General features: G+C 45.1%; 1 protein-coding gene across 1 annotated transcript in view; it reads right to left on the bottom strand.

Moving 5' to 3' along the window:
• Positions 1-5,441, bottom strand: part of LOC137789789 (urotensin-2 receptor) — a 37,228-nt gene extending 31,787 nt beyond the window's left edge. Inside the window, exons 1-3 of the mRNA XM_068583576.1 lie at positions 5,377-5,441; positions 3,725-4,440; positions 1,874-2,252 (exon numbers count right to left, since the gene is read on the bottom strand). Coding sequence (XP_068439677.1) covers positions 1,875-2,252; positions 3,725-4,440; positions 5,377-5,428 — 1,146 coding nt within the window. The 5' untranslated portion in view covers positions 5,429-5,441 and the 3' untranslated portion in view covers position 1,874. The remainder of the gene's footprint in view (positions 1-1,873; positions 2,253-3,724; positions 4,441-5,376) is intronic.
• Between the last annotated feature and the right edge of the window lie 7,253 nt (positions 5,442-12,694).

Raw genomic sequence — 12,694 nt, 5'->3', positions numbered from 1 at the left:
ACAGTTGGAGTGAATTCATGACATTACATCCACTGGTGTTGCCCGGTACACAAACATGAAGCTCGCTATGAGAGTCAGAGCACATCTATAGCGCCTCCACACGGCTCTCAGTCACAGGCTGGAGGTCAGAAGTGGACGATGTGGTCGTGACGTCACACGCTGGTTTGTGGACTTCCGCTTTGAAGCATCAAGGTCAGCGTTTTGGCCGTCGCCATCTTGGATTACGTCCATTGTAATCTTGGCTTCCTGCAACCAGTGAACAGGGGGGGGCGGAGAGACAACGTACACGCCTCCGGTACCTGTCAATCACAAGACAGCCCCGCCCTAAAGGCACCCTGCTTTATCATCTGTTACTCTAACTCTACACGGACCATAATTTACTAAGTGAACATCACGCTGTATTGAAGAAGACTTGAAACTAGAGATTAGGACATAAACTCATGTTCACAATGTTTACTGAGGGAATAAATCAAGAGAGAAGCAGAGTCATTTATAAAGACTTCTACACAACCAGAGTTATTTTACAACCAAAGGAGTCACCCCCTGATGACCAGTATACGTTAGTGTGTGTGTGTGTGTGTGTGTGTGTGTGTGTGTGTTTTTGCACAGAACGTTTGCAACCAACATCTGAACATTCAATGTGGTTGGATACTTTTTGTTTTTGCATTTGGTGAAACAAACAGTATGCACAAACATGTGATACAGATTCCACACAAAATCCATCATTGAATATAATGAACGTAATGTAATAAATCTGACAATCTGACAAAAATATACAAATGAATAGGAAAGGAAATCTTGAGAAGAAGATACCTGAAGCAATAAAACACAACACCTATCAAGAGTAGTACTTAAGTTACAGAGGTACTTTATGGTTTTCTTGAGATGTTGCTGGATAACATTCAGCAAGTCGAGCTCGATCATCTGATTGCCACATTATTGGAAAACTGCTTTTTAGAAACTAGAAATCTTCAGAAATGCATCGCGGCTCATAGCCACCCATAAGACAATACATATTCTGTTTAATGTATGGAAGTTAATTGTATTACTTCTGCATTAAGTTTGTGTGACAAAATAACTTCATCTTAAAGGTCCTCGATGATTTGAGGAAAATATCAAATTGCCAATTTGCACATGGTTTTTCTCTTATGAAATCATCTTTTGCTAAATGTAAGCAGCGCGCAGAGGAGGCCTGACAGACGTCAAGAGGCATTTTTGGTCATTTACTACTCAGATTTAATCCTAATTAGTCAAATTGGGATTTTGATCATTGTTCTGCCCACTTACTATTTAATTTAAACTAAAAAGTCAGGAAGCGGACCTCATAACTTGACTGAGTTTATAACGTATTAAAAGTCAAAATCTGTTGTTTTAAGGTAAATCAAATAGTTTTGTTTCTTTTCCTACGAAGGAATAGTTTTCCCTTTCCATATACGCAAAGGTTGAACTATTGCATGACTCATATCTCGTTCTTTTCCAATGAAATATGAGTTTGATTCAACCATCCTCCAGGCCCTTCGAGGAAGAGACAATTTTCCGACGGACTCGCTTTGCTATTTGTTGTTGCCTTTCAAAGCTCGCACAGTTCCATACATAAACAACCTCCACAGACAAGTTTTCAGAGGGCCAGAAATCAATGCCATCTGTAATCACATAACCCATCAGAAGCCTTACAGCTTGAGAGGAAACTCCAACAAAGCCGCCGTGTCCCAATAATCCACCGGCTCTCAGGCTATTTATGCATCGTTGTTAGTAGAACGATGGGAATTACTGTACAGTACCACGCTGTGTTTATGGACTGGATGGACTTCAAAGATTGTTGTGCTTCTGGTTTTCTCACCAGCGTACAACAGCCAGAAAAATGGTCTCCTACCTTACAAACTGCTGTTATGTGCTCGCAGCGAGGCCGTGTGCGTGAGCACGAAGCTCTCCGTACACTGCTGGCTGCTGGAAGACGGCGACCTGCGCGGCGAGCGCTGGAAGCGACTCTTCCGGTTGAAGTAGCTGCCGGCCGTCCAGGACCGCTTGTGCTTCCTCAGGTACTCCTTGTAGTTCTTGGTGAGCAGCGTGTACAGAAAGGGGTTGATGCAGCTGTTGGAGTACGTCAGACACGCGGTCAGGTAGTTGATGTTGCGCTTGGCTTTGGTTGAAAGGGGCAGCGAGGGGTAGAACTGACACAGCAGCTGCCAGATCCAGAAGGGCAGGAAGCAAGCCCAGAAGAGGAGCACGATGGTGAAGATCAGGTACAGCACCTTTAGCGACATAAGAGCTTCAGTTAATGAGCATCAGTGATGCGCCAGATTGTGACATGGGAAGGATGCGACTAACTGTGTATCACCAAACTACACATTGAACACAACAACTCTGGGTTTGCCTTTTTTTTTTGGAGAGTTTTTCTGTCCAAAAAATGCTCAATTCACAAGATTACATTTGCATGTTAATACGCTTTACATGCATTTAGCAAACAGCACACTGTGTTGTAATGATGGTGACATGATAATCAGAAGCCAACCATTGGACTGTCAAATCCTTTTTGCCCCAGCATGATCACACGAGATATCTCGCTGCACTGGGAGGGACCGAGAGTAGCCGACTAACTCTTCTTGCAGGAGGAAGCAGCACTTTTGAAAGTTAGGCAGTCTGCATTCTGTGTCGCTCCAAGGGTTAAGTTAATAAGATCAAATGAACCCGCCTTAAGCCCTGGTATGAAGCAAATTGGAACGGGGTTTGTCTCAGCATGAGCCGAGAACAAGGGTGACGATATCAAACCTGCAGCAGCTGGGATTGATCATGTGATGCTCTAATGAGGGAACAGATGCTGATGCTGCTATAGTCATATACTGTGCAATAATATTCATCCTTTATAATGATAATGTGGTTGTTAAACTGCTGCCCAAACAGAAGGTCATAGCTGTAGGAAAGTGCTCTCTCAGGAAGGAGTCTCACTGAATCCACAGCCTCGGTGCGGGGAATGTATTAGGCAGTAGTTTGTACAGCTGCGTCTTGCCCAACTTCCTGCTTATTCATCAGGCTCTAGCTGATGTGCCTGGATTCATCTCAATTTGAGATGCTGACTGGTTAAGACACGAGGGACTGGCACTAGCATGATGCTATCCACCTCAAAACCAAAGTCAACCAAAGGTCCAACTTCAACACGGAGGTTACTTTTTGTTTTCTGCCTTCTGCTGACAGTCAAGGTACTGGAAAAAATAAATAAAACATGTTTGATTTGTTGTTATTTTTACCCAAATGTGATGTCTTCCTTACCCTAACCGAGTCGTTTCAGAGCCTAAACCTCAACACGTCTTGGAAATGCCGATGAGAAAATGGTTTCTTTTTGCGACAGTGATTCGTAACGGTTTCGAATATCTGGGTTTTGGACTGGGGTTGTCATGCACGACTGAACACAGACATACAAATACTTTTTGTGTGTAAATATTTAAAGATAAGCAGTAAAGCCCTGAAAGTACTGTGAGCAAGAAAGCTTTTGTAAATAGACCTGTACGGTGGGAGGAGCCACCATGCAAGGTGCCACATCAGTATCATACACCGTAGGCGCAGCTACGGGAGCAATTTAGGGTTAAGTGTCTTGCTCAAGGACACGTCGACATGGGCTAGCGCAGCCGGGGATCGAACCGCCGATCCTCTGATTGAAGAACATGTAGACACACACATGTAGACACACTCGAAACCCTTGGAAGACGATACCTCTCGGTGCACTGACCTTTTGATTGGGAAGCTTCTTCGTCTGTTTGAACGTCTCCGTCTGTGAAACCCAATAAGTGCGCGCGAGCTGGATGTAGAGATAGCCAATGATCAGTCCAGGAGCGACAATGCTAGTGCAAAACAGGAAGGAGATGTACACCTTGTAGGAGAGTGGCGACAACGTGGGCTGACACATGACCTTGTTGCCCACTGTCGTGAGCTGAATGCTCACGATCATTGGCAGGGTGAGGATGAGCGACGCGGCCCACACCAGCAGAGCGATGGCCTTCCGGTAGCTTTTGGACCTCTTGACCGTGTCCAGCGGCTTGAGCACAGCGAAGTAGCGCTCCGTGCTCATGATTGTCAGCGTGAAGATACTGGCGTGCATGGTCAGGAAGTCGATGCTGATCAGAATCCGACACCCCGCGTCCCCAAAGTACCACCCCTTCAGGAAGTGCGTGCAGACGACAAAGGGAATGGTGAGAAGATACATCAGATCTGCCAATGCGAGGTTTATGATGTAGATGTACATGGAGGCTGCAGTCCTCATGGAGTGGCACATGACCACCAGGGTGTAGATGTTCCCCGAGACGCCGACCAGGCACATGATGGAGAGGATGGTGCCGATGGTAAAGTTGGCGGCCGTGTCCTCGTGCGCGCTCAGAGGTGTGTCGGTGGCATTGGCGCCCCTTTCCACGAGCACTCCCACAGGCTCCATGGACACTGTGGTCATATCTGGAGGAGAGGGGACATAAATGGAAGGGGTGAAGGTGGCAACTGGACAGAAGGTCTACATTTGGTAATCAACCCTCGTCGTCTGGAACTGTAAATGGGCCAAAATAGTCGAGAAACTATGCTGGTTGCTTTAATTTAATTCAGAATCTCCTTTAGTAACAGGAAGACATTATGGAAGGAGGTAATGAGCCTACTTTTAATGCAAAGGCTCCATTTCTACGAGTCATTTGTTAAATCTGACTGCTTGCATGTTTGCAGACGTACGCCTCTATCATGACTAAGTCACTTATTTTGTGGAAAAAAAATGAAATCCCTCATTTTACTCGTGGCATAGAAAGAGCAGCTCTGAAGAAATGCTTCATCAAATTCCTTTTGTGTTGACAGCAATAGAAAAACACCACAAATCACAGTATGTTCTTGCAAGGTGACACAAGTTTGCAGAATGTCTCAGTCGCAGTGCCACAGTCATATTGAAAGATGGGTTTGGAAATCATTTTAAGAAACAGAAGTGACAGCAACATACTCATTTTGATCACTTAATGCTGATTACATAAGCAAAACGTATGGGCAGAAGAGCCACAGGGTGATATTCTATCTGATGAGGATGTGCATCATCACTATCTGAGAGCAAAATGTGGAAAGCTTTTGTGTCGCACGCACCCGGGAGGACGTCACAGAGCTCTCACTTTGTCCATTTTTTCACACAATGTCAAAATGATTCAGACAGAGATAATTGAGGAAGGAGTTTTCCCCTCCGACATATGCTCTTCCAAAAGCACCGGGGACAGAGATGACAGGATTGATGTTGCGTTTCAGTCCGCACTAATAGACCTGTCTGCTCAGTGTCGCGCGACAGCCCTGATGCAGGCATTTTACATGAACCTTTAAGGACAATCACATCTGGCCATGCAGGTGAATTACAATCTGAAGTCTTACCTGGACTCTGCCTCCCGGGACAGAAGGGCTCAACACTCAGCTGTGCTTCCATCAGCCATGCTTTCTTCCACTTGGCTCCTCAAAAGTTTACACTTGCTGCAGAAAAGACACACTCTCTAAAAGTCCCAGCTGATTCTTCAGAGTCGTTGAGGGGTAAAACAAGCCAGTGGGCTGAAAATAAGAAGGAAGCATCTATATCCAGCAGTCCAGAGGGGGTAGCATGAGCTCAATGAGTCATCCGCTATAATATCAAAAAACCCTCCATTGTTGACTCGTCGCTCAACAGCGAATACACCGATCCAGAGTGTCCTGATTCAAAAGTTCGTTTCCATTCCCCCCACTCTTTGTGCACCTTGAAGGCATCCGAACCCTATCGGCTGTTACATCGGCAGAGGACACATTTATATAGAGAAGACGAAAAATAAATAAAAAAAAGAAGGAGAAAAAAATGAAGCGAGAGAACATCAATGAAATGTTGATGAGAAGTGAGGATCACGTCAAGCTACAGCTGGTTACGGGGAATCCGCCCCTTGGACTGAGCGAGAGAGTGAGAGTGCCAGAGGTAGAGAGGGAGCAAGAGAGGGGGGAGAGAGAGAGAGAGAGAGAGAGAGAGAGAGAGAGAGAGAGAGAGAGAGAGAGAGAGAAGCAGGAGCGCTGCTAGTGAGGCACTCTCGCTCCGAAGCCCAAAGTGGGAGGGAGAAGACGGAGAGAACGGGTGAGAGAGAGGCATGCAGGAAATGTGTGCCGCTCTCGCTCTGCCTCCCTCTCTAACCTCTGTGCCATCTATTTCCATGCAACGGGGGCGTGCGCCTCAAACTAATACGCAACTCTGGGACGGGAGACCCATTACGCACCGACGGAACAAGCCCCGTGACACGAGCACGCACGCAATATAAATCAATAGCTCAAACGACAGACAACGCTGCCCATTTGTTCCAGCGCGGCGTATCCAGTGTCCATTAGTTTAAACGGAGAGCGCCAGGGTCAATGTCAGCCACCACGGCGGCAATTCACCTGCGAGCCATCAAACATCATCTGCCGCGGGCGACTCGGCAAAAGCTAAACAATGTGTTTGGCCTTCTGTCGCCACTCGTACGGGCCACGGAGGGACAACGCGTTTAGAAAGGTGGATTGTGTTTCCCGCTTGTGCGCTCCCTCACCGACACTGGCCTTAATATGACACATATTCACGCATCTGTTCTCCGTCGCTGAGTTCTGCAGCGATGAGATTTTAAACATGGAACCCGTCGAGCGTTTCGCGCACTTTCCCTCGTCTTGAGGTAGATTTAGTTTTATGGGTTTTAGGTCAGATGGCTGACACTCTGTGGCTAACACAAGCTTGAGAGATTTTAACCTTTTGTTCTAGGACATTGTTTATAGATCGTAGTTTGTTTGTATATTAGCTTCAAACTTCTGGCAAAAATTAAATCAAGTGGCTAAATGAGACAAAGGAAACGTCACCGTATCGGCTAGCCCACCGCCTCCTCGGGCATGCTAAGGCCTAATGACTCCACTTCCATAAACGTGAAGACAAACAGGTGGTATACCTGGAGGCCAAAGCCTGATTTCCTGCTAAACTTTAAAAAAAAAAAGGAAATCTGTAATCAAACACAGGACACAGCCAGCCGTCCCTGTCTCATACTTCTATCTTCTCCCATTAGAGCCTTAAAGCTGCACTTATTGCTGCATGGTCTATTTTCAATGATAGTATTTGATTGTTGTTGTTCTGCAGTCTGGTGCTGAACTCTGACGGTTTTACTTTGTACATCCTGTAGGTTCGATGTTTGCAAAACTGTCAACACCAGACAAGTAAAGCATCTCAACATCCACATCTTTTTTATTTGCATGAAAAGATAATATGGAGAAAAACCGCTGTTAGAGTCAGTTCAATCTTCCTTTTGCTTTTGTCTCGCTAACGTCGCTATGCTAACATGTTACGTGAAAGACAAGTTTATGGCCCAAAATATTGTTGAAGAAATTGCGGCAGATAACTGTAAAAAAAAAAATGAAGAAAAAAAGACATGCTGTAACATTCTGGACTGTTCTTTCCCTTTTGAAACATGTATTTATGTTTTATTTAATGCACAGCACAGTAAGAGTAGAATTCATGGATATTTGCTTATTTGAAGCTGTACTTCCTAAATGAGGCATTGTGGGTTTAACGGGTTTCGGTGGATGTAACTGATGTTCAACTTTTTTTCAGTCAGAAGGTCATTCATCACACGTTGAGCGCGGATTCAAAGGAGAACTTAAGCGACGTGGTGTCTCCCCTCTAATTTGCTGAGTAATTGTTTTCTGCACAGTAAAGTTTTCGGCACAGCATTCAAAGGTCCAAAATGACAAATTTGCTGTCAAAATAAAAGACAATACATTTGCTCTCCTTGTTTTGTCACAGCTTCAACTCAGATCTCCATATTTAACCATTGAGCCCAATGTGCCAGTAACCGCGCGGCGAGCAGCCGCCGTGTAGTATTCATGAGGCTCCAGCAGACTGCTGATAGCATAGAAATGATAAACGGTTGGCGGAGACACTCGGTAGCACATGAGAGGCACAAATCTCCCCGACAGCTCGCGTCGGCTTTTATACGAGCGCATTAAACGCCAAAGAACTCCTCTCGGAGTCAAGAAGGTGTGAGGATGTCGACATGCCAGTGGAAAAGCGAGCAGGACTCTTCTCCACGGCGCTTCACAGACCGTTGAAAATAAGTGATTGGCTGTCACGTTACGCTGCCGTGAAGGAGCAGGTCAGAGTGCGGGTTTACGGGGTGGAGTCGGAATTTATAAGGGTTGACTTCGGGATTTTGTCCCAGCGGGGATCACATTGCTTCTGTGTGGTGTCTGTGTCTGTGTGTGTGTGTGTGTGTGTGTGTGTGTGTTTGAAAGTCATCTTCGTAAAAAGTAGCAGACCGTTTGTGCAGGGATTAAGGGAACACTGATGAGCAGCTATTTAAACTGAACATCGGCTGCTTGCACAGCAAACCATGCAGAGCAACCGCCTGCCACAGTGTCATGCAACCGTATGAGACGATCACACCTCTACCTCATTAGCCATTGCACACACACACACATGCACACATGCACACACACACACACACACACACACACACAGGAATAATGGTGAAAATAAACAGAGGAGGGAAAAAAAAACGAAAAGGGAGCATAACAACTCGCAAATGCAGATTATTATCCCTACCGCTGACAGCCCTGTTGCACGTATGTGTGTGTGTGTGTGTGTGTGTACGTCTGCACGTGTTGAGTGTGTTCATCCTCTTTAAGCAGACTGAATGCCGTGCCGGTTGCGGAGGGGCAGCTGCATCAATCAGCCGCTCATAAACATCACGCGCTTCATCCTGTTAGCCTTAAGCTTGTGGTAAACAGCACTTTGAGTGAACATATAAATGCATCTTTAAAGTGCTCTCGCTGATGTTCACGATGGAGCGCGAGCAAGTGTGTCTGTGTGTGTGTGTGTGTGTGTGTGTGTGTGTGTAAAGACAGGTGTGAGCCATTTGATGTTGTACAGGCGAAGCGATGAGCTCTGTTCTGTCTGCGCGGCATCGTTGTGTCAGGATGAAGTTCGTCACAGGAGAAGCCGTCACGTGACATGTTGGGGCTCAACAGGAACGCACATCGAAACAAAATCCCCCCCCAAGAACGATGGCGTACAGGTTCGGTTTCAACACCGGTGGGGATGCAAACTTAATTTTCTGGAGGTTTTTTTCTGCTTTAATTCATGGTGCGAATGTCTGAACCCGTGTCAATGAAAACAACAACTTTAGGCACCAGCTGACAATCTAAAATGTAAAAATAGAAAGAAACATATGGCAGCAAGGCTCTCGGGTGTTCTTATTGCGTTTTGGATGTATTCCCCCATGCATCAGCTGTTTAGTGTTAATATTGTTCTCTCTGCTCAGTCAACACACCTGGAGACAGGATTTACTCTCCGTCCGCGTTTGTGTATTTGCCGTCTTCAAATATGCACCTATTCGCCTCAATGGGAAAAATTATTTGACGTGATTTATTAATGCCTGGACTTCAATAGCTGTCTCGGAAAGATTTCAGCTCGTGTGCAAAACTTTCTCCACATTCGCAGCGTGTCCCAGGTGTCTGTTAAGGTCGAGAAAAGTCGTAACATTTGGAGAAAAAAAAGGTTCAATAATACGAGAATGAAGTCGTACTATTTCCCAGCGAAACTAACAGAAAAGTTTTTATTGTAAAAAGAGTCTTACCCAATAGATTTACCCGATCATCAACATTCAAACCCAAATACAGAACAATGTTGTGTGTGTGAGCCGGAGTTCGTAGCCAACGTGTACGAAGTACAATCCTAAACCCTCTCAGTAGGTCATCAGTGCCGTCCCTGCAGCTCATAGCGGCCGCTCTGCCGCTCCGGGGGTCAGCTGTGGAGCAGAGCGACAACAGTTTGTGATTATTACTGTTTGGGACATAAATACCTCGGTGACCTCACAGCCGGTTCGGTCCTCATGATCTCACCAGAAGCGCCGGTCAACAAGCGACTCTGCTCCTCTCTCCCTGAGCGTCCTTTACACTGTAAAGCCACGCTATTTGAGAAGAAGAAATATACATTATGGGTATATTTCTAAAAAATATACCCATAATGCCCTTGATCAAGAGCACGAATAAACTAATAAACTAATAAACTCAGGATGCTCTTCTGTTTCCTTCCTGGGCAGGAGGGCTCAGATAACTGAGACATTTTCACACACGAGGCCCTACTCATATATATTTTAGGCATTATATGTTTTATTTATATGTAATTATTAATATTTTATATCATCTTTCAGATATTTATATTACCCCTCCTCACCTCTACACACACACTCTGTTTTCATGACTTTTGGGGACATTAGAATGACTTTCTTTTCATCTTTTAATGCAGACTAAACACACACACTCACACACACACACACACACACACACACACACACACTCACCTTACCCGAGCCCTAAGCCAAGTAATAATTTACATTAAGGTCACGTGCAGATGCCGAGTGTGTGGCAACGAAAAAGAAAAGCCGAGTCCCCACGACGTCGTCAGATTTACATCCACGCGATACACACGACAGAAAGAAAGAGAGGAAACGAAAGGTCAATAGTCTCGATCATTTCCACGCCGTCTCAATGGGTGAACAGAGAGAGCAATAAGCTGTCAGGTAAATAGAGTAGAGAAAGAAAACAATAAAACAATCCGGATAGTCCAGCTCTGTGTTACAAGCTGCAACTTCTTGATGGAGCAAAGTTAATCTCGTAATCATTAGCAGAATAAAAACTACATGCTTTTACAGCCGGACTTGATGTTTCTTCGAATACTTTGTGCAAAGTGTGAACCTCGGGACAAATTGGTGTCTGGGAGGCCGGCGGGGTCACTGGACCGTGTGGGAGGTTTATTACAGCCTGATGAGGCTTTCCTGCAGAGCCATTAAAGCCAAGCGCCTCCTCACTGGATCTGACTTATTGGCCACATCAAAGCTGCGTTCAGCATAAAAACAGAGGGAGAGAGCAAAGAGAGCGCCAGAGGAACGTTACGTAAGGGTCAGGTTTGCCAGTGAGGCCGTCCGTCACAGTTCATTCACGACGCTGACAGGCAACCCCGGTCGATCCTTCCATCAGAGCCGTCTCGATAGAGACGTGTCTCTGCACCGTCTCCACACACACTTCCAAAAGCACTACCGTGAGCTCATCGAGTGTGTGTAAATCACTCCGCCAGGCATCCCGGGAAGGGACGGGACTCAAACACAGCAGCATGTTTCGATCCCTGGTGGGTTTGGACGCACATCTGCAGCCCGTCGCCACTCGCTCCTCCTGCAGGGAGAACAGCAGGAGGCTCCACTGAGGCGGGAAGTCATGATGAGGATGGAGAGAGTTTTATTCTATGTCCTATCATACCAGCTCACAGCATTCCTTAATGCCAGCGCTAATTCAGAGAGGGATCCCAATTATGCTACATTTCAAAAATAATATTTATATATAGTATAAATGCAGCAACTGGAGGTAGAGAGCAGCAATCATCTGGCTAAAAGTGTTTCCAGAAGAGACCTGTATTAATCATACATTTCATCAATTATTCTTAAATGTCTTACTGTATAAAACATGTATTTGTCTTGAGAAGAAAACAAAACGTCCCACAGGTGAGATACAGATTGATCCAGTGACCTGCCGGTCCGACTTGTTTCAAGATAATAAACTTGTTTCTTCTGAAGTGACTTTTATAATATAAAGTAATGTTCTATTCAGCCTTTCTGACATCTAATATATATATATATATATATATATATATATATATATATATATATATATATATATATATATATATATATATATATATATATATACACATTTCTGGTTCATGATTGGGGACCAGCACCTATTAGATTGAGTCCTTTGTCTTTGTCACTATAGAAATAAGTGTCATGATAAATGTTATATTTGTTCTTCTGTTTGGAAGCGATTTTTGTGAGTGATTTCCATCCAATTAATTTTCATGTATATATGGTGTCAAATTATAATTGAAGTTATCCCCGGACACGTTTCATTGAGAGCAGAGCGAACACTCGGTCACACGGCGACCAGAAAGACACCGTGAGAGAGAGAGAGAGAGAGAGAGAGAGAGAGAGAGAGAGAGAGAGAGAGAGAGAGAGAGAGAGAGAGAGAGAGAGAGAGAGAGAGAGTATAATACAGCAGGTGAAGAGACCGAGGGAGGTTATTAAACCTGGCTGGTAATGGACCAGACAAGACAAAAAAAAAGTTGTCTCCTTGGATTCAGAAAGAACTTGCGGACATGAACCCTTCAAAGGAAAGGCCACGTGCTCGGTTACATCCTCAGAAACAGCAAAAATCCTCGAGAGGACAGATTGATTTCCTCGAAAAATCGGATTCAAGAGGCAACGGGCCAATCCATAAAGGAGTGCATTAGCGGCGTGTGAGAGGCTTCAGTTGCCAGACGGTTGTCTGAGCACGTGAGATTGATTGTTTGACTGGTTTAAAAGACTGCATGTGACGTCTGACCTGCTCAAGTTGTCCTGTTATGCACCTTTACCACGTCGCCGTTCCGTCCACATTACTGATGATTACTTATCAAAAGGTTCATATTTCTGACCCCGCGATGGATGATTATGTTGTGTTCCCCTCATGCCGCTCAGCCCTGCAGGCATCGTCTGCAAACTGTTGGGATTCTTCAACTTTAATGAGGCCTTTCTTTAAAAAAAGAAGAAAAAAAAAGGTCCGTGGGCCCGAGCAGGATGGAGAGATCAAGCTGCCGTCTGTAGACGCTTTACAGCGAGCAGCAGAGGATGACCCGGGC

This window comes from Clinocottus analis, unplaced genomic scaffold (assembly GCF_023055335.1).
Source record: "Clinocottus analis isolate CAN_PGR_092001 unplaced genomic scaffold, fCliAna1.0.p SCAF_19, whole genome shotgun sequence".
In the NCBI taxonomy this organism is placed as follows: Eukaryota; Metazoa; Chordata; class Actinopteri; order Perciformes; family Cottidae; genus Clinocottus; species Clinocottus analis.
The sequence above is the reverse complement of the archived record's forward strand: the minus strand, read 5'-3'. Positions and strand labels throughout refer to the sequence as shown.